General features: G+C 35.3%; 1 protein-coding gene across 1 annotated transcript; it reads left to right on the top strand.

The window, feature by feature from the left end:
• Window positions 1-1,649: 1,649 nt before the first annotated feature.
• HAL (histidine ammonia-lyase) lies at window positions 1,650-20,664 on the top strand (the record flags this gene model as incomplete). The annotated part of the gene is made up of 20 exons (XM_081332013.1): window positions 1,650-1,945; window positions 2,971-3,031; window positions 3,244-3,271; window positions 4,419-4,493; window positions 4,576-4,648; window positions 5,484-5,550; window positions 5,895-5,932; window positions 6,019-6,144; window positions 6,989-7,128; window positions 9,209-9,256; window positions 10,412-10,559; window positions 12,809-12,904; window positions 13,352-13,410; window positions 14,728-14,808; window positions 16,196-16,261; window positions 16,367-16,532; window positions 17,606-17,740; window positions 19,396-19,504; window positions 19,616-19,685; window positions 20,506-20,664. Exons 1-20 carry the CDS (start codon window positions 1,699-1,701, stop codon window positions 20,662-20,664), a joined length of 1,992 nt encoding a protein of 663 aa, XP_081188139.1. The 5' UTR covers window positions 1,650-1,698.
• Between the last annotated feature and the right edge of the window lie 1,399 nt (window positions 20,665-22,063).

Genomic DNA, 22,063 nt, shown 5'->3' with positions numbered 1-22,063 from the left:
CTACTTAAATGTTCTGTATTCACATTTAGATTAATGATTAATGCTAATAGGTCTATTACTATACATATGACTTCTGTGAGGGCTGAAGTCTAAAGGTTGTTGCTTTACCCTAGTTACCTCATGATCAATACTGATTTTGTCATTAGAGAAATCTTTTATATTCTTTAAAAATGTGCCCATACAGAAAATTACAACTTAGTTGAAAGAATATGTTCTTTTAACTCTACTCATTTTAGAACAACTTCTAAAAGTTTTATAGTGAATTTGGGAAGACAGGCTAATTTATTCATACAAAACTATTGGTTCATGATTGTGCAAGCATATATTTTTATCACCAACATAATATGAGCTTGTGCAGTTTCATTTGATGATCGACATAATAGAAAAAGAAAAAATTAAAGTGCCTAGATGGGAGATGATGTTCCTCAATTCCAATTCAGGTTAAAGGTTGATATATCCCTGGCAGAAGAACAGAACCAATGAAGATCAAGTCAGAACGCACATTATTGCTTCCTTTTATCAACAGACCAAAAGAGTGTTATTTTGTAGTACACAAAAATATGGTTGAGTTGAGTAATGTTTACTCTGCCTGGTGCAATCGGAGTTCAAAACAACTATTAACCCAATTTGTTTTTAAAGGGGAATGCTAGGGACTAAAACTTCAGGGTTGTTTGCACGACAAAAAAGAAAGTCCTGTGTCAACTAAATAACTTTTGGGTTCTGCATATGTGCTTTCCTTGAACATACTTCATATCAGACATATTTTTATAGAAAGTTATTGTCTCAGATCTTTTTGAGCTTGAATACATCTGGAGACTCAGTGATGTAATTGCATTTCTCTAGTGCAACGTTCTCAACCTTTTCTATACCCCGCACCACTAGAACGCTTCTGATATATTCTTGCACCCCTTACAAAAGTTCAAAATAACGGCAATGAATTATGCATATACACTATAATTTTGAAACTTCTAACCCCAGGTTTTCACACCCCCTGGAATATTGTCTTGCACCCCTAGGGTTGGGAACCCTGTCTATTATATAAGAATAACATTAGCTGTTCAAGGAGGTAAGTCTTTTGAAAGAGGGTACATGGAAAAAGAAATTTAACTTGTGTGGGATGTTTTAATTAATAGAAAATCAAATTCATCAGGAAAAAGTTTGAATTCAGATAAACTCAGTCAAATATTTGGAATCACTTATTTTTACCAATGGGTAGAAAAGCGAGTTAGAGAGAAAGGAACATGATATGTACTATGTAACACTGAATATATACTAGTAAAAAGACTATTGAGCGACATAATTGATTATGATAATACAGAAATTAACATTGTTTTTTTAAAATATATGGAATCATTTGAGTTTAGGAAGCAGTTCTTTCAAGAACAAAAATGAAACAAAACAGGCTTCAGAGCTAATTTGGACAACTAGAGGTGCTTATTTAATTTACAAAGACTTGCTTTATTTGGGTTTTTCATCAGACTCCGTTATGTACATGGGTTGATTTATTTGCAGAGCCCCAGAACCTCCAGGTGGGTGGGTGGCTTTTTAGTCTTCTGATTGGGACAGTAGAAGCCAGTCAGGTGGCTTGTGCTGCAGAATGTAGATCAGAGTGGCGCTCAGCCTTAGACTGAAGGCAGTGGTGCTCAGCCTTCAACTGAAGCTTTCTAGTAACAGGGCAACAGCAAACCGAAGACAAGTATGCCAAGGTACACAGTGCATGTCCGAGGGGAATGGCTCACTGTCCCTTGTCAAAGTGGGGCAAGCACAGTGGGATGGCTGGGAAAAGAAGCTCTGAGGCGTTACGTCAAAAACAAGCCTGATAATGGAGGGTTTGCTTCAGTGGAAGAAGTGACATTCTATGTACAATGCTGCAAAGGACTTGGATTGCTGGACCAGGATGATGCCTTGGAGGATGTCCTAGAGGACAATGAGTTTGTGCAAGTTGGTAAGCAAACGGCACGTTACAGGTCTGAAAATATCTTGTGTAAATCAAAGGGAACTAAATTGAAATGGTCAGAAAGGGAAAAAATGGCAGGAAACAATATAAGCTATTCTCCAAAGAAGCCAACATCAGGAACATGTTTATGTTTAAATATACAATATTTTAGTCACAGTTACTTTCAAATATCTTAAAAGCATTTTTAGAAGGGATATTACAAAGCATGTATTTTCCTTATTTATACACTGAAAGAAAATATATTAAATCTAAATTGCTGTTTTCGATGTCACATTAATCATAACATCCCAAATTTTAGCTGCAATTGTATCTCAGCTGAAAAGCAATTGTCTCTGTGCTGTTTGTCCTTTATCATTTCTCCCTATTACTAATCCACTATCAAGTTTTTGACAATCAGTTTCTGATGTAGGTATCTGGTTTCTAAGCTTATGCTTCGCATCAGCCTTCTGTAATTATTGTTAACAGTATAAATTGGACTGCTATTTCCATAATGCTCATTATCACCAATATGGGAAAGATACTGTATGTGCAAATAATAAATATTTGCACATATCTTTCTGACAAAATTGTTATATATGTCTGTCTGCTTTTAAAATAGCACAAGGAACTGATTTTTCCTCAGGTTCTTCTGGGGTAGAGATAGGAGAATGTAAATTGGCTGGGGGGGGTTGTGCTTTTTTAATTTAATTGTTGTTGCAACCTGCTCAGAGTTGTGCTCTAAGATGGATGGCCATACAAATCTTTTAAATAAATAAATAACGGAATTAGGAAAAAAAGAAAGCATAAAGAGACATGGGGAAATGGCATAATAAGGTTTGGATGATTTAGCAAGATGGTGATGGTGATGATGATTTAAATTTATATGCCACACAATACCCAGTGGATATAGTGTGCTTGATCCTGAAAATGCAGGGTATGCTTCTAATCAAAGAAAGGTAACCAAGGCATGACTTATCTGGACATAAAAATGAAGAAAATCTATGTAGTCGTAATTAATTTCCCTTTCCCTCCAGTGATACAAGGAGATGTAATGTCCCCAGATTACATTCCTTCTCAGCCAGAAGGTATTTATTTGTATCCTTTGAAAAAATTTCTCAGATGTATCTTTTTTTGAAGATTTCTAGGTTGAAAAGATTTTGTTTAGTACATAACTGTGTTCTTTCTCTTGCTGATAGAAGTAGCCTAAAAAGAAGTTTAAATGAACAAAAGTAAAATAAATGCTCCAAAATATTCTAAAATGTAAACCATCAGCTTGTCATGTTTATTTTTCTTATATGTTATTTCAGATACAGTAAATATAGAGAACCGGAACAGGTATGGAGGAAAGGTGACTTATGAAGAGTTAGCACAGCCTTCAGCAATTTCATGTCCACACGATGTGTAGCATCACAACCAGAATGGCCATTACCATACACTAGTGGGAACTGAAATTAAAGCCTTCTCCATAATGTATATTCCATAATTTGGAATATAAATCCAAATATGTTTGCTTCCTGTTCTCTCCTGATCCCTTGTTTTTTTCTTCTTTTACACTATGATTTAGATGATAAATATGCAAGCTTCCTTGTTTTTCTTAATTTTCTAACACTGTCTAAAAAAACCCTTAGTGCTCTAATAATACAACACCACAGCAACAGTATGACATGCTTCTGTGTACATGTCTAGGTTCTGGTCTGCCAAACACACTGGGAATTACTTCTGAGTAAATAGAAGAAACTACATTCCTAATACTCTCAAGTCTGGTAAATTGGTTGATTGCATAGTCAGTGGTGGGATTCAAATATGTGAACAACCAGTTCTCTGTGTGGATGCTGCTTCCGGAAGTCCATTCTGGGCCTGGGCAACAAAAAATTAGCTACTGGTTCTGCAAACCAGCTGAATCCCACCACTGTGCATAGTCCTAAAAAAGACACTGGAAAGAAGTATTGCACTTTAAGAGTTTAATAGTCTGAAAGCCTGCCTTTTGGATATAAAGGTGTTTTTTTTTTAATTGCATAAAAATAGTTCCTACTTCACTGGAGAAGAGCCTAATGCTGGGAAAGATCGAGGGCAATAGAAGAAGGGGACGACAGAGAATGAGGTGGCTGGATGGAGTCACTGAAGCAGTAGGCGTGAGCTTAAATGGACTCCAGAAGATGGTAGAAGACAGGAAGGCCTGGAGGAATGTTGTCCATAGGGTCGCGATGGGTCGGACACGACTTCGCAGCTAACAACAACAAGTTCCTACTAGTACAATGGTTTAATTTAAGATTATTTTTATTTTTTTCTTATAAACTGTATTGTGGTCCTCCAGAAGGAAGAGCAATATAAAAATTAAAGAAAGAGAAATGAAAGAGAAACTCTGATGTTCCACTTCAGTGCCTTTGATTATGCCCAAGCAATCAGCAATAGTTCCACAGATTACAATTGGTTGTCATTATTGATGTCATGTTATTCACACTCACACAGTTCTTTTGTTCAGTATCTTTATTTAGATGGAAATAGTTTGACAACAGAAGATTTGGTCAATTTAGGAAAGAGGCTGTATAAAATCAAGGTAAAGAACTGGAGAGATTTTGATGTTTTTGCCCTTTACCTGTAACTGAAACACAAAATAAGTAAGATCTTTATTTTTCCAGCTTACTCCTGAAGCTGAAATTAGAGTCAAAAAATCCAGAGATGTTATTGAAAGTATTATAAGCGAACAAAGAGGTAACCATTGCTTTCATTTTATAAAATTATCTTCTGGCAGCACAGGCTGATATTTCCCTTCTTCTGCTTCTTACTTTGTATCCCTAGAACTTGAGAGCAAACAAAATCCCCTTGCCAACCTTATTCTGAAACAAGCAAAATGCACCTACAGTATTACACACCCAAATCGTGGCAATTCGGTAGTAGAACTAGAACTGAGTTTGCATCTGCTGCTCTAATGCCACATACATTCAGCTGGGAATAAACACCACTTTCTGTAGAAAAAGAGAAAACATATTCTTAATATAAAATAATAAAAAAATATTAAGACCAATCCGCTATGTTGCAATCATTGGGACAGAATGAAAGGTAGAAAGTGACCATCAATACAATAACCCACTGATATGAAAAAGGTATCATGAAAACAATGTTTCACCTGTGACATCATCTCCTCAGATGCCCTATTATGGGTCCCGCATGATTCAGGACTGCAGGCAAAAGGACTGCAGCAAGTAAATAGGTACATGCCCAAGGAGTCTGCCCTGATTATAAAGCATTTTGAAAGGAAGAAAGCAATAAGATTGCTACAATGAACAGTACTGATTGTAGTGACCCCAGCATGTCCACTATCTGCTTCTTTATTGCTGCCATTATCACTGACCATTTTCTAAGTGATATTTGAGACAGCCCTGGAGTACAGAGCCCAAAAGGCCAGTCCTACCTAAACAATCATTGCTATAAACATGACTAAGTCTCTTTCAATAATAATAATAATAATAATAATAATAATAATAATAATAATAATAATAATAATAATAATAATAATAATAATAATAATAACATCTGATTCTTTCAGTTGTCTACGGTATCACAACAGGCTTTGGGAAGTTTGCACGGACTGTTATTCCAAACAGTAAGCTACAGTATGTCACTTTTATTTATTTCTAAACTCTGTAAAACATGGGTGTCAAACTTGCCACATCACATGACGTGTTGCAATGTATTGCGACTTTTTCCCCATTGCTGGAGCTGGAGAGAGAATGGCCTCTGCATGATGCAACCAGTCCATGGGCCGGCAGTTTGACACCCCTGCTGTAAAAGCAAACACTAGAAAACGTAGACAATTTCTAAATGATCAGCTTGAGCCAAAGTTATTTTTAATTTAGTGAAATAATTTCCATAGTTTTAATTTTTTTTAACTTTTTGCATTAAATTTAATTTCATAATATAGTTTGAACTGACTATTTTCCACTCTTTTCTCTCTGAGGGAGCTGCAAGTGAACTTAGTCCGGTCACATTCTGCAGGTAATGATTCATTTCTAATTATTTCATAACCATTTTTTACACTCATTTTCATCTTGATAATCTTGAAGTGAACATTTTCGTTTCAGGAGTTGGGAAGCCTTTGATTCCAGAGAGATGCCGTATGCTCTTAGCTCTGAGGATAAATGTCCTAGCCAAAGGATACAGTGGACTTTCACTAGAAACTCTTCAGCAAGTCATTGAAGCATTTAATGGTAACATGATAAGTGAATCTTATCTCCTATGAAAAAGGGAGCACAATCTTTCTCTCTTCTCTATGCCTTTAAAAGTAGTTGATTGCACATTGAATAAAATGATAGAATACTAGAGTTGGACCATGTTTGCCAACATCAATATTATTTATATCCTGCAATGCTCAACGTAGTGGTAGTTAACATCTTTCAAGTAGAGAATATATGGAGCACAGGGTTCAATTGTTCGGCTCTTGGAGCTTGGCTGTTTTCTAGCAAAAGTTTCATTTCCCACCCAAGCAAGATCATCATGATGTAGTGGCATTTATTATATTTTGCTGAAAGGAAATATAATAACAGCAACTATTATCAATTCAGTCATCATGGCTCTGTCAAGGATCTCATTTTCAGTATACTTTAAAAACACAAGAAGCCGTCCCTCTTTTCCATCTGCCACCTGAAAAATGCATGCAAACATGTTCCTCTCACCCAAGTAACAATTAACCTTTTATTGGGTTTACTGATGAATTGTGGGGAAGACAGGCAATAGTAGCACCTGAAGTGCTTTGGGGAACTTTGGCAGGGTTGATCGCACAGAAAGATTTAAAAAGTTGAGATGGTGGCTATGATCAATATTGCACTTTTTAAAAAAGGGGGTGCTGCCATCTTGATTATTTCACTATGTATGGTGGATACCCCTGTAACCTAGGATAGTGGTAGTGAATAGAGAAAGCTATTTTCCCTGTTGAAAGGCAACAGGGTAATTTTGGTTTGCCTTCCTATTCAGTGGGAACTATAATTAAAATGCTCTGCTAAAGATGTATCTCAAACAAAGAGAAGCCCTAACCAAAGTAATTTTCCTCCATAGCATCCTGCCTGCCCTACATTCCAGAGCAAGGGACTGTTGGAGCCAGTGGAGACTTAGCACCTCTTTCCCACCTTGCCCTGGGACTCATTGGCGAAGGAAAGATGTGGTCCCCAAAGAGTGGATGGGCTGATGCAAAATATGTAAGAGAGATATTTTCTAATGTAAATGATACATGCGCTAATCTTCTTTTAAAAAACGAAGGCAAGTATGTTGCTTCTAAGGAGAAATCCAAAGGAAATATTTGGGAAATATCTTTATTACCCCAACAGATCACAGGTAAGACTTCATGACCTCAGGTCTCACCTTCAAGCAAGACACTACAACAAGCAGGCTGGAGGTAAAGTGAGCAAGATGGTATTCAATTCATGAAGTCTGCAGGGGCATTTTAAATGCTTTCTGCATTTTCCAGTGCATCCATGAATGCCTATGGGATGGCCATGAAGAAGAATCAGTTTTGACCTCTAGTTTTTAATAAAGCTTTTCTCAGCCTGGACCTTCCACCTCATGTGTTAGATTTTAATTAACCATTACTGTCCAAAGCCTGTGAGAAGGTTGTTCCTAGGACAGAAAATCAAGCAAGTAGTTGAACTTATTTCCATCTATTATTTTCTCCTTCACACAATACAATATAGTTATACAAATCTATGTCCTGCTAGCAGCAAAGAGACACATTTGATAAATAAAAGCCATCATAGAATGGGAACTTTTTAAATTTTTTAATCAAACATCTTAAGATGCCAAGCAAACTGTCCAGAACAACAAATTAAGCATATTTTTTAAAATAAAATATACTCTAAATACATATTTACCTACATGTAGTGTACCTTCAAATCAGTTTTGACTCCTGGAAACTGCCTGGATAAACACAGTTTTCTTAGTTTTTCAGAAGTAGCTTGAGAGTGAATGATTGGCCAAAATTATCCAGCTGGTTTCATGCCTGAGGTAGGCCTAGAACTCTGTCTTTTGGTTTTTGGCCTTGTGCCTTTAATCATTACATCAAACTGGCTCTCATCTTCATATATTCTAACTAATATATTTCTAGCCTTTCAAGTATTTTTAAGATTTTTCCCCATTGATTTTCTTTATAACATCTTTTTAGAAATTAGTATAATTTCAGAAAATGCCACTTCAGTTCAAAATTTCTGGAAAATCTTGTTTGACAGTATTAGAATTTTTTTAATCTATCTAGGAAGACCTTTATATACTGTATAAAGTATATATGGCATGCTTTCATAGTATATTTTTTAAAAAACCCAGACTGTTTTATATTAATTGGATCTATAGACCGAATAAGGTGAAGTATAAGAGACATGGAGATGCATAAGACAGCCCTGTTCTCCCAAATTACTAAGTTGCCTGTTTTAAGTAATTGCTACATATAAAGGGCTTCTACAGGTAGTCCTCAATTTATGACTGGTCTTTTAACCACCATTCAAAGTTATGATGACCTCAGAAAGGGTTCTTTAAAGTCTGTTGTGAAACCTTGTGCCCCTTCTCCTGTGGTCACAGGATTGCATTTTGGGCCCTTGGTAAAGTGCTCACATTTATGACTGATTGCCCCATTGAGCAGTCATGTGACTGTAATTTGCAATTTTTTCCCTACTTTCCAACATTTTTGCCAGTTTCCAGCAAAAAAATATCCATTTAGAAGAATGGATTCATTTAACAACTGCATGATTCGCTTAACAATTGCCATAAAATGGTCCAAAATTGAGTCCAGTCATGTGGTGCCTAACTTATAAGCACAACAGTTTAAACCAAAATTCTGGTTTTGATTATGTCCTATGTCAAGGACTACCTGTACTCTAGCTTGCTTGAATATGAATAAAAGTCTCTGTGTAACTGCAAACATTAATATTCCAGGGTTCCTGGTCATGGGAAAGTGTGTGCTTCAGCTGAAGCAAACACAATTAGAAGCCACCTACTGCCTGAGGAGAAGCATTTCACTAAGTCAAGGCAATCTGAAGAAAAACATTGGAACTGGAACATTTAACACAATACAAATGTGTTAAATGGTTATATACAGTAAAAAAAATCTAGAAATTCCAAACAACAGTTCAATTAAAACTAAAACTTCAATGCAAAGTTAAGACCTCTTCTTCATTTTTGTTCTAGAATGCACAGCTGCTAGATATTTCAAAATATTTGGATGTAGATTACTGAGGACTTCATTTGAAAAGCTTTTCTCACTTAATAAACTTTCTTGGTACTGCCTTATAGGTGCTGGAAGCTCATGGACTCAAACCAATTACTTTGAAGCCAAAAGAGGTAATAAAATGCATGTTTGTTTCCCAATATCACAGTTTCGATTGGCAGATAATTTATCATATAGGTACATAATGCAGCACTGAATTGTTTTAGTGAATCAAAGAGGCCTGTATCTTTTGCAGAAAAAAAATGTAAAGTTGACTTGGGCATAGGGAAACAGTTTCATTCTCCCACTTTCCTTCTTTTTTAAGACTGTACAATCTTTTCCTCCCCTTATAGCTCATTCATATGCCCAAGGTCAACATAGGTTTCTTTTACATATTCTTATTTAGCTGTGGCTAGATTGCAGCTGAGTACTCAGCACAGGATTAATTGAACTTTGCTTTATATAATGAAAGTTTTCCTTGTGTAGTTGAATGGAATATACTTGAGTGTTTTGCATTTACTGCTTCCTTGCATAGACACTTACAGAAAAGAGGTGTCAACCATCCCATTTGGCACATCCCCCCCCCCAAGAAAACTCCTGGCACATAGGAACTACCAAGAGTAAAACTTTACTGAAAGATCCATTTAGGCACAGCAGAAGCAAAGTCAGTTCTGAGGTTTTTCCGGGAAAACCCACCTAGGTAAAATCCCCTTTTCACCCCTGGGCTGCCCATACTTCATTGTCCACCAATTACACTCAGTACTTTTGTTTTGGAAAAACATTCTGCTCCAGCTGGTAGATCCAAGAACTTGGCCTTAGTGGTTATCGCCTCTTCAACAGCAGAAGGCTCTCATGCATTCCCCACCCTAGGAATTTACCGACCCCCATCCCGTTTGTGTTTGGCAAACTGCGAGCTGAAGGTTGATGCAGAAAGCGAGTCAGCTTTGACAAGAGGTCTTAAATTAATTATAAGTAAAACTCTCAAGACATTCAGACTGAAGCTTCATGTCTTCATGGAGTTTTCTAGATGACAGGACTGCTAGGAAGGTAAACTGTAGCCAACCATGAGATATGACTGCCAGAAAGGTAATTTCAAGTTGAACAAATGTTGGAATGAAGAACTTAAATAGCTTCTTTCCCCACCCAGGCTATTTCCTGATATTGCTTTGGGCTGAAGCACAAGAGGAAACATCTTGTGTGGTTTGAGCCAGGAAAATATAGGAAGGACATACAAATGTCTTTGAACAGAAAGACTCACTGAATATATAACCCTTGGCATTTCTTTGAAGGGTCTGGCTCTTATAAATGGAACACAAATGATAACTTCTCTGGGATGCGAAGCAGTGGAAAGGGCCAGTGCAATTGCTAGACAAGCTGACATTGTGGCTGCCCTCACACTGGAAGTTCTAAAGGGCACAACAAAAGCCTTTGATACGGGTTGGTATTTTTAAAGCATAGTATAGACTAAGGTCTGTCTGTATGTCGGTCTGTCTCACTTGCCCTCTATGGTAATTTGCTCACTTTCCCTATGCAGTAATATTCTTTATTCAGAGACCTATTGCAGAAAAATCCCTCAGCAATTCTAAAACATATTTCTGGTCATATCTATAAGTCACCTGAGCTTGCCACAAATAATGGACAACAGTATTACAGATTTTATACAAAATATATACATTAGTTTGCAAATTTGTGGCATACATTTTCAACAATACAAATTCTCACTGTGGCAGCCAAACTAGCATCATCACATAACCAGTAACTTTAGAATAATCCAAAACTTTGCAGAAAATATTTAGGAACATACTTTTAACAGTAACAGTTGCTTGGGAGACCAAACAACTCAGTCAGAATAGGTTATGTTCTATGCATTATATTCCTGGGCATAGATGTTAGCTGATTGCTGTGGGTGGAGAATGGAAGTAAAATGGAAGTAAATAATCATTTTTTTAAAAAAGAATACTGTTTGGATCCCAAACAAAAGCACTCCATACATTACACCATTTTATATTAGGTCCCATTCATTGAAAGAAATAGGAATACACTGAATGATCACCAAATGTTTTATACCACACTGCTAGATTTTAATTGATTACAACTTTAAATTATTTTTCCTGTACTGCGTTCCCCATAAATATAGTCTTAAGTTTATACAAAATGAAACAAGAAAGCTTTGCTTTCACAAGTAAAGGGAAACTGTTACTTCTTTATCTTTATTGTTTTTTTTGTTTATTCATTGCTGTTTAAATTAATAACAAGAAAGAAAAGAACAAATAGGAAAATAATATTGGTAGGGGCATACATTGTCAATGAGATTCAAAAAACACATAAAAAGTGCTATAATGAAAAAGTGAAAAAATATGACAAAAACATATTACAGGTAGTCCTTGACTTATGACCACTACTGACCCCCCAAAATTTCTATTACTAAGTCAGACAAGTGAGTGTTGTCCCATTTTATGACGTTTTTTGCCACAGTTGTTAAGTGGATCACTGCAGTTGTTAAATTAATAGCACAGTTGTTAAGTGAATCTAGTTTCCCCATTGAATTTGCTTGTCAGAAGGTTGCAAGAGGTAATCACATGACCCCAGGACACTGCAACCATCATAAATACATGCCAGTTGCCAAGCATCCAAATTTTGATCAAGTGATCATGGGGATGTTGCAACCGTCATAAGTGTGAAAAATGGTTGTAAATTACTCTTTTCAGTGCCATTGTGACTTCAAATGGTCACTAAACAAATGATTGTAACTTGAGGACTACCTGTAAGCTTTTGTATGATATGTCATTATATCAATAAAGAGATTCAATTCTATATATATTTGTCTAATGCAAATATTATTCAAAATGTATATATTTCTGATACATTTATATGACTATTTCTTAACCTACTGTATTCTTTATAAATGAATCTGATATTTCATTATATTTGTCCATACAAAGTTTACGTCTATCAGCTCATGTATGGCAAATATAATCACTGAGTGGAAGAGGTCATAAATTTATCTTTCCAGTATTGCAGTAGTAAGGGCACAGAGAATTCATTTGCACTGTTGGTTTCAAATCTCATGTAGTTCAGGAAATATTATCCTCTGAGAATTTTAGTTTTTGTCATATAATAATAATCATGTTAACGTAACACATTACTTTCTCCCAAAACTTTGTAAGTATAGGGCACTGTAAAAACATGTATTTTAAAGATGCATTATCCTTATCACATATCCAAAAATGTTGTTTTGACATTCCTTATCTATATAAATCTAGTGAAATCCGCTAAATTCTAAATATCTTTTTTTGTTGTATAAGTCATGATTTGAGGTCCATTGACATTCTTGCTATAAAGGTAGTTCTTGGCTCACAACCATAATGGAGGCTACTCATTATGGTCAGAAGACATGACAGCCATTAAGGGAAGAGCCCACATTTTCACCTTATGACCCCCCCCATCCCTGCTTTCCTTGATGCAGTCATTAAATGAACTCATTGGGTCATTAAACAAGCAAGAGTTGCCTCAGGAGTCCCAGGAGAAGCCCTGGGAGGCCTAGCACAGGCATATTTCCCCCCCCCCATATCTCCATGTTTTTCTCAATTTTCAAAGATGCCCATAAAGTCAATTTGGTGAGATTTCAATCCTCCTTCATTTATTTTCTGCAAATATTTTACCTCTTTATCCTTACTTTAAATCAGATATTCATGCACTGCGACCACATCAGGGGCAGATTGAGGTAGCTTTTCGATTCAGGTCTCTCTTAGATTCTGATCATCATCCTTCTGAAATAGCAGGTGAGTAATTATTGGCAGTTGATATATACTTTATTTGTCCAATTAGTGCAATCTTTTATTAAAAAACTAAAAATGACATTTCTGCTTAATTTAAAATAGTATTTTGAGCCATGACTACTATTTGTTGCTAAAAAAAATCACACATATAGAATATTTAGAATTCATTAAACATGTTATAATATAAAATTAATCTGAATATAGAACTTACCTGTAAACACATGACATGTACATTTCATTGTAAAATAATAAAATATTATTTGCATCAAAATTCAATATACTGTTACTATGTGAATCCAGAGTTACAGAAGTGAAAACAGTTGCCACATAACTCATATAGAAAATATTTTGACGCAAATCCCATATTTTAACACCACACTGTGAAGATTTCACCAAAATATTAATGCAGGTTCTCTAAAACAAACATTATTTGCTTTGTTTCTTTTACAGAATCACATAGATTTTGTGATAGAGTGCAAGATGCATACACATTACGTTGTTGTCCTCAGGTAAACCTTCAGAAATTCTTTCAGATTTACAATATGTAGCCAGAATCTTAATCTACTTTCCAAGTTAACCAAAGTTAATTTTATAAGCAAGTGCAATTCACAAGTAAAACTAATGACATTAATTAAAAAAATAGCAATTTCAACAATTGTATTTAAGAATGACACTTAATAAGTAGTACTACCTGCATGCAGCTAAGTGGCAGCATCCAGTTACCTTTGACTGAAGTCAGAAAAATTAGACAGGCAAGCAAGTAGATTAGAAATCAACAAGAAATCCTAGGGCTGCAGGCTAATTGCAGAAATTGACTTCTTAGATAAAGAAGACAACAGGAGATCATTTTCAAATGGTTGTTCTCAGGAAAATTTCACTCAATCTTTACTTGAAAGAGACTTACTTCAGCATGTGGGCCTCTAAATACTCACAGTCTGAGCAAGTTATAGTATCTAGTCAAACTTGTCTGAAATTCAGACAAGTTTACTTGTCTTATTAGTAAGGTCATTTTGATTGGATATAACATAATATGTAGGTCCTATCCTGAATATCAGGGTTTTAGTACTTGCAAAAAACAGCCTGGAAGAAGATAGTAATAAACCATTTCCTATTGCTGCCAACATTTTATGGGCATCTTTATCAAAGTCACCAGGAACTTCTTTGACTTCAAATAGATTATACTGTACGAAAAAATGTTTTCCAAACAGAGATTATATTTGTTACAGAAGTAGAATCTATATGGAATGATCATTACAAAGAATAAAATTCTTGGTTGAATAATTCAATTAGTTGAATAATTCAATTAGTTAAATAATTTTAGAGAATAATTTAACAATAGTGAAAAATTGTCACCTGTGAATAGATTATTTATAACAAATTAAGAATTGCTGCATGCAATATAGTTATAGTTAAACTTATTAAACACATGCAGCATATTGCATAGGAAACTTACGCAGAGATATTTTGAAAGCTTTGTTTACTGAGTGATCACAATGTCTACCTTTCCTTAACTCCATATGTTCTGCCCACACTTGTGATTCAACCAAACATCAATCCGGTAAAGTATGCTGTGAATATAAGCTGCATACTTGTATTGTCTACAAAGTGTCAGGCATTATTATGAAGCTAATGTTCTGTTTAATCAACAAAGATGGAAAGAGTGGACTTGTTTTAACAGAATTTTGAACTGAAGCCTCTGCTTATATTGGCTGAGAATGTACAAAGTTACAGTTCAACACATACAGAGGGTGACAGGTTGGGAAGGTTAACTCTAAAATGAATAATGGTTTACCAAAAAATAACTAACTTCTACCTTTTTCTTGTAGGTTCATGGTGTTGTGAATGACACAATTGCCTTTGTAAAGAACATAATTACCACAGAGCTCAACAGTGCAACAGACAATCCTGTATCCTTTTTTATTTTATTTTTTACTTTAAGAGTTCTGTTAATAAGAAGTAAATTTGGATTGTGAGAGATTAGATTAGATTAGATTAGATTAGATTAGATTAGATTAAGAAGCAAAATAAATTGTAGACAAAAAATGATAAACCTAACTAAATCTTATTTATTCCAAAATTGTCTACTATACTTCTACCTGTATTTCTATCTATACAAACTGGTCTTTTTTCAATCTCATCCATACACTGATTATATGTTGCCTTGTTATTTATAGTTCTCACATCTCCCTTTCTGAGGATTTTACCAACTCTATCCAACCTCGGTTTTCCAAGTCTCTTTTTCTTTCAAGCCATTCATTCTTCTTTCATATCCCTATTTTGTGATTTGATTCACATTTATTCTCTGTACAGTACAGGATCAAACTATCTCAATGTACTTCTTTTGTACTGGTTACTCTTTTTTGTACTGCGTTCATTCATCACCCTTTCATTCTTGACTCTATCTCTTGGTTTACCTGAATGTTTGTGTACTTCTTAAGTATTCCAATCCCATTTCATTCAAGTTACCTATACATTTCATAATATTCAACTTCATGCAACAATATGGCAGAGTACACTTCTCTATACAAACATTTTGACTTCTTTCAACAACCATTTATTCCACACAAGAAGCTACATAATATCCACTATCTTTCTACCATCATTTCCATATCTTAAACATTTTCCATTCATTTCTGCATCTCTATAAATATAAAGCTCACAAATTTATGCATATTCTATTTTTTCCCTAATATAAGTATAGCTTGCAATTCTTATCTCTGTTTTCTCTTCCAAACCTTTGTCTCATACATGTTAAATTATAATTCCTGGCTCTTTCTTTCATCACACAATCTATCTAACATTCATTGCAATCCATTCTGTTTCACAGCAAAGGGAATGACATCTCAAAGTGCATGTTCATTAACTTCCCAATTAACATACCTCTGATGTCACAATAAGCTATCCTTATATATTTATTCACAAATACATTAAACATTTAAGGGAACATCATGTACCGTGGTCTGACTCCTTGGTCAGAACTGAACCATTTACTAAATATTCCTTTTATGCTCCTTCATTTTTTTAGTTTCATTATTATAACTCTCTTACTATATTTAGCAACCAATCTTCAATTCCATATTTGTGCAGAAACATTCACGCCTATTGACTTTATCGTACATTTTCTATGCATCAAAAGGGTATATGCTTACCTCTCACTCAAATCACTTTAAAAAGATTTGCTAAGTCCCATCTATACTATGAAATGAATTAATATATTAAAATTGTGGAGTCTAATCTGATCAAAGGACTCATTTTTAAACCCATCGTATTAATTCTTAATTTTTTTTGGTAAAGATGGTTTTTGCTGACCGGAAGGAGACAATTTCTGGAGGAAATTTCCATGGTGAATATCCAGCCAAGGTAGGTGTCTAAAATTTCTTTCTCTAACATGTATTTACTAATATTGAAATTAGGAGGGAGGGAGGATAGCTAAAATTCCTACCTCTAAAACTGTTTAACTTGCAGGCTTTAGATTACCTTGCAATTGGTGTCCATGAACTTGCTGCAATTAGTGAAAGGCGAATCGAACGACTCTGTAATCCATCACTCAGTGAATTACCACCATTTTTGGTTACAGAAGGAGGTCTAAATTCTGGTTTCATGATTGCACATTGCACAGCAGCTGCCTTGGGTGAGTACTTAGGCTCACAGGCATTTGAGGACTTGGGAAAATATGAACTTCTCACCTGAAATTGGGAGTATTGATAACAGTGCATTCCGTCTGTTTTATGGTAGTACTGTAGCACATACAATTTTTTTTATAATTTCTTGTGCATAACTCTTTGCATCTAAGGCTATCAATTACAATCTGGCACTGTGCCAATACTTCTGTACATTGACAGCATGATTCTCTATATGCAATATCATCTTAGGATAAATAAGGCTTATTCCCAGATATATATGAGTAATACATCACTGTGTTTTCCACACAGTAAGATTGAAAGCCTTCCTGAGCATAGGAAATATTGTGTAGGTAGATGAAAAAATACACTCAGTTATATAGAAATATTGAGGAAGCTAATATCCCACCACGGTTGGGCTATTTCATCAAGGCAACAATCTGAAGCTTACTTTCGAATCAGCTATGACTATTAGCAAAGGGAAAAAAAGATACAAAGTTTATGGAAGGTCTGCACAATATCTATCTATATACATGAAGTACCACCCCATCACAAGCCTCTCTCTGATGACTCACACCTGGCCCATCACAAGACCCTCACTTGACACTCCCACACCTGAAGCCCTTATAAACAGAAGAACACTGACACAGACATCCACTAAACGCTGCTGAAGATGTTACCTAGCCTCGTAACAAAAAGTTCGGAAACCAATCCTCCAGCTCGGAGAACGAACCTTCACCCTCATCCTACACCCGAGCTACAGATATTCGCCAATATAGTATTGCAGATTCTTTTTTTATTATTTATTTTGAGTATGTAAACAGTTACATGTATATAGTTAAGTAGACATTCAGCTTTGATGAAGAAAGATACCAAACTCAACTTTAGACTAGGAAGAACTTAATGTTGGCTTCTGTTCACTTCAGGATACATTGAAATGTAGAATATGACCACTGCCTAAAGTTTTGGATACAATACTATTATTCCAAAGACCTTTAATAGCTGACTGTTCTTTATAATGGGACATTGTTTCCATTATTATTTGCTTTTGAGGCCAGCATTTATTTCTTCTGGGCTTTTGCAGTTTCAGAGAATAAAGCTTTGTGCCACCCCTCTTCTGTGGACTCTCTTTCAACCAGTGCCGCAACAGAGGATCACGTCTCCATGGGAGGATGGGCTGCAAGAAAAGCACTTAAAGTCGTTGAGCATGTGGAACAAGGTAAAGCTAAGTGGCAGTCTCCTAGGAAGACACAGGGCATCCCAGCAAAGCTTCACGAGGTACATTTGTGTGTTAGATTCCTATGAGGCTGAACAAAAGCAGGATTCCAAGATAGGCAGTGGCACTGTTAGCGATAGGAATGGCTGAATCAGTGTCGGTTTGATTCTTCTCATTCCTTGATTTACAGGGTTTATTTTTAATCAACTATCCAGACAAAATTCATTGGTCTTTTTAAAATCTACAGAGAATTTACTTCCTTTTAAAATGTGTAAGGCCACCTGGACTCTTGGCCTTTTCTTTTCTTTTCACAATATCATTGGTGTGTCTCCTATATTCTAGCAGATCATAAGATCACTATTACTCATAAAGTAGTCAAATTTTGCCTCGCTGCTACAACATTGTCTGATAAAATTGTATTTCTTTGACACTTTTACATTTCCTTCCTCTCCTTTTCTTTTACTTCTTTTTAATTGTTTTAACTTCTTTTATTTTTATGATATATGAAGAATTTTATGTACCGGTCAAAGACCTGCCTATCACAGTCCCACATATTAACAGCAGTCTCTTCTTAGAGCTGCTTCAGGAAATACTACAAAAGAGAATCAGTCCCCCGAGATGAGCCCACTGCTGCTGTGACTTTGTGGAGGTATTTTTGCTACAAAGCTAAAGAAAAAGCAAAGGTTCCTGATAAGTTCATATACTGTATTTTCAACAGAGAGTCAGGTTTGGAAGCATGAATATCAATGAGACTGTGTTCATGCTGGCATTCATTTTGCCATGAATCTGCCGGAATTAAAAACTAGCCTTTGTTCCCAGCAACATCTGTAGCTAAATTCTTTAACATCTCTAATGAGCTTGAGGAGAGATGAAAAACGCTTGGCATCTAGGTGGCACAGCAAGACTTTTTAAAGTACAGAACCATTATGAGGGGCATATTTAGGCTCCTTCAGACAGCTCAGTGCTTTGAAATGTATTGTAAGCAGCCCCAATGTGTAAGGTTTAAGACTGTGAAATATATCAGACTAAAAATATGTTTTTAGTTGCTGATCTTGGATAGATTGTCATAGTATACTTCATTGGAGGCTAAGGTAGCTCAAGTGAAAAAGCCCTATCCTTTTATTATTATTATTATTATTATTATTATTATTATTATTATTATTATTATTATTATTATTATTATTATTATTCTGTGGGTATCTTATTTTGGCATTTCTGTATTATGAACAGCTTGGTGCAGATGTATTATTAATGGTATTGGATATTATTAAATCATTTTATGTGGTCTGTGACCATAATAAAGATTTGATTTCATGATTACATCGTTTACCAATATTATGACTGTGGTGCTTGCCCTCGTTTATTCATTGTTTATAATTTTGCCTAATGTTTGCACAATGCACGTTAACTTGTGGGCTTGAATTGGCCTAATAAATATACTGTTTAATTTGACTTTTACTTTTCCCTTGATATTTAACCTACAGATCAACTTCTTGCATTTTTTGGCAAATGACAAAATATTTGTATAATTTCTTCAGAAGTCCACTCTCATTCACATCTCAAAGTGCCAACTGGGTTCTGTGACTGCAATCGTTGAGTGTTATATCTTGAACACTTTTCAGCTAACCAAGCAGTTTCCTATTGCTTTTATTCATTAGTGCTGGCTATAGAACTGCTTGCAGCATGTCAGGGCATAGAGTTTCTACGCCCCCTCAGGACTACAACCCCATTGGAGAAAGTCTATGACCTTGTGCGGTCTGTTGTCAGGTATATCAAACAACTATTCCCACAGATTATAGCTTTTGGGAACATTGGCCAAATATTAACAAAACCATACTAACAGGACTAAATTTAGGATTGTAATTTGATGTTTTTCAGGCCTTGGATAAAAGATCGTTTTATGGCCCCTGACATTGAAGCAACTCACCGATTGCTTGTAGATCAGAAGGCAAGTTGTTGTTATGCATATACACCCATGCAAATAATTTTGTGTACCTAGCAATTGTTGATAATTCCTTACAAGATTTAGTATTCACAGCTCTATGGAAAATATTTAAAAGAACTATAATTCTCAGAATTCCCAGTCAGCATAAGCAAGGTTGTAGCAGCTACTGTGAGGAAAAAAAATAGCATATTTATTTCAAATACCTATATTTATTTGTTTCCCAAAAGTTTCCCAGGTCAGCTCATTAATGGTAAATATTGGAAAACAAACAAAACAAAACAAGAAATAATTGGCAGAAAATAATTAGCAAGCCAATAAAAACAAATATTTAAACAAGAAAAGGAAAAATGGAATCTGTAAAATGTGGGCACATAAGGAAGTATTCTTTCACTTGTTACTAAAGAGGTAAAATTGGTGGTAGGCAGACATATGGAATTTCTGAATAAAAAAGAAAAAATTGGGAGGAGGTTTTTTTTTATCTTGACCGGGTGATGTGGGCAAACTGGCTTCAATCAGTTACATTAATAAAATCATAATGAATGAATGAATGAATGAATGAATGAATGAATGAATGAATGAATGAATGATAAAACAAACTTGCCCTCTAAATATTCTGAATGTCAGACCCCATAAGACTTAGCTTTATGGCCAGTAGCGGACACCTGTAGGGGAAAACACCTGTAGGGCATCAGTTGCCTGTTCCTAATTTTAGCATGTCTCCTGCTTATTAGTTATTTTGACATATGCTCCAATATTTTGCAGAGTTTCAGGATCAGACTTTGCCTTTTCTTCTAAATCGCTTTTTTTATTTTTCTACATCTAGGTTTGGGAAGTAGCTGAACCATACATTGAGAAATACAGAAGGGAACATATTCCAGAATCCAGACCCATTTCCCCAACTGCATTTTCTCTAGCAGCCAGTAAAAGTACTTCTTGTCACCACCATCACCACAGTGATTCTGAAGAACATGATGAACAGTGAAAACCATCAGAACTGAATCTCAGTATTTCATATGCTGGATCATTTTATGTGTTGTAAAATTTCCATAGTTTATTTTAAATGGTATTTGGGGGGGGGATTATTTTCAAAACCAAAATTACTGATAGAAAAGTTGTTGAAATAATTTTATTATTTCACAAATTTTAAAAAGAGAATACATAGATTTAATTTATTACAAAATTAATGGAGATTGGACTAGAATGCAATCCTGTGTAGTAATTACGTTTCATGGCAAAGTTAATAAAATCAATGTCAAGCCAAAATTAAGACAGTTAATATGAAGCAAACTGTTCCAGTATATTAAAATAAATATATTTAATGTTACAGTTTTTACAGAAATTAATCCTTAAATCTTTTCAGAAATGAATACTAAATTCATATTTTTACCAAATTAATCCAGCTCTAGAATTGTGTATAATATGCGGAAGCAATGAGAGATATTGTAGAAGTATAGTAAAATACAATTTGGTAGCAATCCAAATTTGAAGGCTATAAGCCACCACATCTTAAAAGTTTTATAAGACTAAGTATTTATACATGTCTTCTTACCCCCAATCTGAGAATATATAGGTTTGTTTAATTAATAAATAAATAGCTGTTGATGGACTTCTTTGCCTGATATAGCCTTCTTCCTATCTCTAGTTAACACAGCTAACACCAGCTGACTTTGGATTTTTCTAATTTATTGTGGAAGTACTGTTTTTCATCTTTTCCTATACAAACCTAAATGTGACATTTTGGTGATGACTCATGATTCTGTGGAAGATTTGGAATTTGCCCATATTCTTTTAGGTGCTTTTGGCTGCTGCAAGCATGTTGGTTTTTCTCCAGTCATGCTTTTCTCTAGTCGCTGTGTTTTCCCCTCTATGGTTATTTTGTTTTGTTTGGACTGACATGATTTTAAAAGAGGAGTAGTGGCAGTAACACTAATTGAGTGACCTGAACTTAAGCACTTTCTGTAGTTCGTTGGTGCTGCTACAGGTTCTAGCTTATCACGTTTTCTAGTGTAGTGGTGTTGACAGAGATTATTACTCCACGGGTTTCTAAAGCAAAGCATAATATATCTGACAGGTGGCTGAAGCTACTGTGCTAGCTATCTCTCCATCCTGCCTCCTCACTCAGTCTCAGCATACACAGTGGAAAGTAAGAGTTGGTTGTGTTAATTGCTGATTGGGAAATCAGTTAGTTGCTGCACCTTAAGCTGACCCACAATAAGGTGGGTAGGACAGTACGACATGTTGGCCTCATGGCTAAGGTGTAGACTGGCTACATAGACAAAAAACAATGTATGCTGTCTTAGATTGTGTCACCCTATGGACTGGAATAAATCATATCTAACTCATTGTGTGGATGTGCAGCTACTGAGTGAACCTGGAAACCA

The sequence above is a fragment of the Vipera berus genome (assembly GCF_964194415.1).
Source record: "Vipera berus genome assembly, chromosome: 6".
Taxonomy (NCBI): domain Eukaryota; kingdom Metazoa; phylum Chordata; class Lepidosauria; order Squamata; family Viperidae; genus Vipera; species Vipera berus.
The sequence above is the reverse complement of the archived record's forward strand: the minus strand, read 5'-3'. Positions and strand labels throughout refer to the sequence as shown.